Raw genomic sequence first — 4765 nt, forward strand, 5'->3', positions numbered from 1 at the left:
ACGCCGCCGGCCCCCGGCCCGCGCCCCGCTACGCGGCCCCCGGCCCGCTTCTCGGCGCCCCGGGCGGCCTGGCGGGCGCAGACCTCGCGTGGCTGAGCCTGTCGGGCCAGCAGGAGCTGCTGAGGCTGGTGAGGCCGCCCTACTCGTACTCGGCGCTCATCGCCATGGCCATCCAGAGCGCGCCGCTGCGGAAGCTGACGCTCAGCCAGATCTACCAGTACGTGGCCGGCAACTTCCCCTTCTACAAGCGCAGCAAGGCAGGCTGGCAGAACTCCATCCGCCACAACCTGTCGCTCAACGACTGCTTCAAGAAGGTGCCCCGCGAGGAGGACGACCCAGGTAAAAAAAAAAAAAAAAAAAAAAAAAAAAGGCGCGCCCCATCGTCCCGTCCAGGACTCCGCGGATGCCGGCCGCCCGGCCGCTGGCACTTGGGCCCGGTGGCTGGGGCAACCCAGTCCCTCCCACACCGCACAGCTAGGGGAACTGAGGCGGGAGGAAGGGGAGGAGGGCAGCCTCCTAGACGACCCCGAAACCCGCAGACCCTGGCTTCGGGTCTACTGCTCTGTGCGTCTTGAAAGCTCTGTGCGCTCCCGCGAAGGAAGAACCCGGAAAGCCGGTCAGCTGGGCCAGCCTTGGAGTTAGTCCTCTGGGCTCCAGTGTCCTTTGCTGTGAGATGGGGAAGAGCGTGCGTACCCCAAGAACTGGAAAGACAAATGGCATGCCAATCCGGGAAGCGCTGGACACGACATCGGGGCCGGACTCCACTGGAGGAGCGACAGCCCCCGTCCAGGTGGCTCTGCTCCCCATGTCTTCTCCCTGGCCTTGAACTTAGAGGGGCTCCGTATTTCTTGGTTGTCGCCCTTCCCAGGCCTTTCTGGGATGTCCACGTTCTTCCCAGTCGGACTGTGGAGGCCGTCGTGGGGGGGGGGGGGGGCGCTGGGGGGGCCGGGGGGGGGGGGTCTTTTTGAAGTTGACCTGCATTCCTCAAGCGCACACCATGGTCCCCCAAACCCCGTATTTTTCCGAGCTGAGCCCTCTCTTCTTGCGCAGGTAAAGGCAATTACTGGACCCTGGACCCAAACTGCGAGAAGATGTTCGACAACGGCAACTTCCGACGGAAGAGGAAGAGGAGAGGAGAGGTGAGCGCCGCCGCAGCCTCGGGAGCCGGGAGCCCCGGAGGAGCCACGGCGCCGGAGCTGGAGCCCCTGGGCGCCGCCTCCCCGGACCTGCAGGCCCCGCCTTCCCCGCCCGCGCCCGAGGCGGCCACCTGCCTGTCCGGTTTCGCCTCGGCCATGGGCGCCCTGGCTGGCGGCCTCGGTACCTTCCCTGCGGGCCTGGCGGGGGACTTCTCAGTCGGGAGACCGACGACGGTCGCCGCCCACGGGCCCCGGGCCCCAGGCCCCGCACCCGGCTTCGGTGCCGGACGTCAGACCGCGGCCCCCGCCTTCCGCGTGGACCCCTTCGTCTACCGTCGGGAGGGGACCGAAGTGTGAGGGGGGCCGGGACGTCCCCAGTGCTGTGCGGACGTGCGGAGCTCAAGCCCGGTTCCCGCCTGCTTGGCGCCCCAGAGTCAACGCCCCAGAGCGAGCGCAGAGCCCGCGGAGCCGCCGAGAACAGATCGAGGCGAGCGCGCGTCATCCCCCCCGCCCCCCCCCCCCCCGCCCCGGTGGCCCCGCTGTTCCCGCTGCCCTGCCTCACCCTCACCCCACTACCGTTCAGATGGGGCAAATGGGCCGCTCCCTGCTCCCCCTGTTCTTCCAGCTGCTCTGGACCTCGAACCTGTGCTCTCTGGCATCCGCCTTAAAGGGGCGACAGGCTGGCGCTCGGCTCCAGCTTTTAGGAGGGGAGCCTGGCCCACTCCAAAGAGCCTTCTAGGTGCTTTCGGGAGGGTGGCCCGCGTTCTACCCCGCGGCCCATTTCCTCCTCCTCCGGCCCAGCCTGGTCCACCTGGCGGCGCAGGGCCTTCCCTCCTTTCAGGGAAGCGGGCAGGGGGGTCGCAAGGCCCCGTGGGGCCAGGTAGCTTCTCTTCACCGTCACCAGCACTGTGGCAGCCAGGGAAGGGAATCCCGACTGGGACGCGGGTAGGAGGGACTTTCTAGTGGCTGCAGCTGTGCGTGATGGCAGGGGAGAGAGCTGCGGGCGGCCAGGGGACTCCAGCGCCTTTCCCTGATGGTGCCTGGCCCTCACCGACCCTGTCCTGGGACCGGGAGCCTCAGGGGACCGCAGGAGCAGTGCCTAGCACCCCAGAGTCACAGGATGGGCTCCAGTTTACTCCCCACCCCACTCCCACCGGCTCACTCTTGCTCCTTATCCCCCAGTTTGGGCCCAAGCTGCCCCCTGCATGCAGAGGGAAGGGACAGCCTCCCATGTATAAGTGAGCCCACTCTCCCACTTGCTGTTTACCCAGAGGGTTCTCTTGGGAGCCTACAGCCATTGGGAGGAGAACTTTTGGCCTCCTACCAAACTTGGCCTGGGGCGCCAATCATTCCGGCACCTCCAGGCACTGTGGGTGCTTGGCAGGTGCACCCCCTTTCCCTGAGCCCAGGTGGTTGGAGGAGAACAGGGAGAGAGGAGTTACCTTGGGAGGAGGGTAGCAGATTAGTGAGCCAGACACACCCCCCCCCCACCCCAGGCTGGCAGACTGAATTCAGAATCCAGCTGGCCCCTGGATGCTGCTGGGCCACTGCTGGTGCTGGGAGGGAGGGCTGCACTTGTGTTAGTTCCTTGGAGCTGACTGGCGGTGGGGTCCTGATGAACAATGGGGTGTGTGTGTGTGTGTGTGTGTGTGTGTGTGTGTGTGTGTGAGGGGGGGGGGATGGAGAGGAAGAGGGAGGGAGAGAGGCCAGAGATTGGGGACATGGATATGACAAACCAAGAGTTGGGGTGAATTTGGACCCCGGGTCACGTCTCCCTGAGCCTTCCTGGTGGCAGACACAGACTTGTTAAGGTCTCAGCATTGCAGGACATCTCGCCTCGGGCTGTAAGAAGGTAAGCAGCACCAAGGCCAGATCTCTTTTGGAGAAACACTCCCCAAATGTAATAGACTTAAGACCAGAAAAGAGAAAGAAAATCCTTACCTTATAAATTGGAGAATTTTATCTCAAGCCTATTTTAATACACTAAGATGCTAAAAACAAACACCAGTATATGTAACTTGAATGTTGTACATGCTGTTTTTTACATTAGAAGAGTTCTACTACTGTTCCCAACTAACCCCACCAGAGACTCCAAGTTTGCAGGAAAGTTAGAATTAACAAAAAAAGTTTGACCGGGTGCCGGGGTGGTTCAGGCGGTTGAGCATCTGACTTCGACTCAGGTCATGATCTCACGGTTTGTGAGTTCGAGCCCCGCATCGTGTTCTGCGCCGACAGCTCGGAGCCTGGAACCTGCTTCGGATTCTGTGTCTCCCTCTCCCTCTGCCCCTCCCCCGCTTGCACTCTGTCTGTCTGTCTGTCTCTCTCAAAAATAAATAAACATTAAAAAGAAAAACAATTAAAAAGTGTGGATTTCAAGATACGGGTTTACATTTCACATATTGATTAAATATGGAGTATGTTCATATGTGATGGACAAAAATTTTGCACGTTGGCAGTGCTGCCCTGGGGAATAAATGTTCCACTTTCAATCTTTAATTTCCTAAGTGTACCCACTGCAGTCAAGTGGCATTTTTCATCCAGGGAAATAACATGACAGTAATTATTATAACTCTTCAGTGAAGCAGGAAACGGAAGTTGATCGCCATTTTTGCTGCTAGAAAAACGGAGTCGGTGGGCCAACTGGTCTCTAGAAGCTCATCTAATGAGAGCTAAAAAGACTCTTGACAGGCATGCCATCTTCCCGCGGCCCACATGCAGAAACGCCCCTTCATCTGCCCACATCTGCGCACACACCCCCACCACACTGTCACGCTTTGACTATGGTTCTCCAGCAAAAAGCCATAGAAGACAGTACCTAGCCTTGGTGCACAAAGGCCTAGTATTTTCGACTGGTGCTGTGAGAATATCAAGTCTGCATCCAGGGGTTGAGTTCAGGCGGAGACGAACACGTGCAAACGTCACAGAATGCAACAGGGGCCAAGTCCCACATCCTAATAAAGTGCAACTACTTCAATAAACCTTTTCGGGTGCCAAATATGTACCGGGCTTTGCATTAGCCCCTTCAGTGAATAGCCCGGGCCCTGTGCTGCCCTCACAGAATCTCCTTCTAGAAGACGAGACAGAGGTGAAGGAGCAATTACAGCCGGGTCTTGGTTATTTGGCCTCAAGACGATGACTTTATCATCAAGTCGATCAGCCGTCTCATTTGTGAACACACAATCTGAGTTAAATACACCTCACCGTGTTTTCCACACTCTTAACTCGGGGTGCGTTTGCCTGATTTCTGTTGCATAACTTGATGGTGTTGGAGGCCGGGAGTTGAGCCCTGTCCCAGGCTGGAACCAGTCCCGTTTGCTCCCTTCTCTGCAGCATCTTTTAGGAACCTCATCATAAAACCTGTGCTCTTTCTAGAAGATCTGTCGTCTGATAGTGACAGAAGGCAGCAGCTGTGGTGACCAGAGCTGGCCCTTCCTCAGGGCTCCTGGGTACGAGTTCCTTTCATGCATCCCTGCATCCATCAGTTGAAATTTGGGGAATGCTTTCTCTTTTAATCTAATATACAATTTTCTAAACAACATTATTCAAGGCAAGTGGCCTGGCACCTGCCATGGGCTGACTTATTTCTCTGATCAGCTATCATCAGTAGCTGAACACAAAGAATGGGAAAT

General features: G+C 58.3%; 1 protein-coding gene across 1 annotated transcript in view; it reads left to right on the top strand.

Moving 5' to 3' along the window:
• The window catches only part of FOXI2 (forkhead box I2), a 102588-nt gene extending 99848 nt beyond the window's left edge, over nucleotides 1-2740 (top strand). Inside the window, exons 3-4 of the mRNA XM_040486935.1 lie at nucleotides 1-339; nucleotides 1051-2740. Coding sequence (XP_040342869.1) covers nucleotides 1-339; nucleotides 1051-1493 — 782 coding nt within the window. The 3' untranslated portion in view covers nucleotides 1494-2740. The remainder of the gene's footprint in view (nucleotides 340-1050) is intronic.
• Nucleotides 2741-4765: the final 2025 nt, after the last annotated feature.

The sequence above is a fragment of the Herpailurus yagouaroundi genome, unplaced genomic scaffold (genome assembly GCF_014898765.1).
Source record: "Herpailurus yagouaroundi ecotype Mexico unplaced genomic scaffold, PumYag 163, whole genome shotgun sequence".
NCBI classification, from domain to species: domain Eukaryota; kingdom Metazoa; phylum Chordata; class Mammalia; order Carnivora; family Felidae; genus Herpailurus; species Herpailurus yagouaroundi.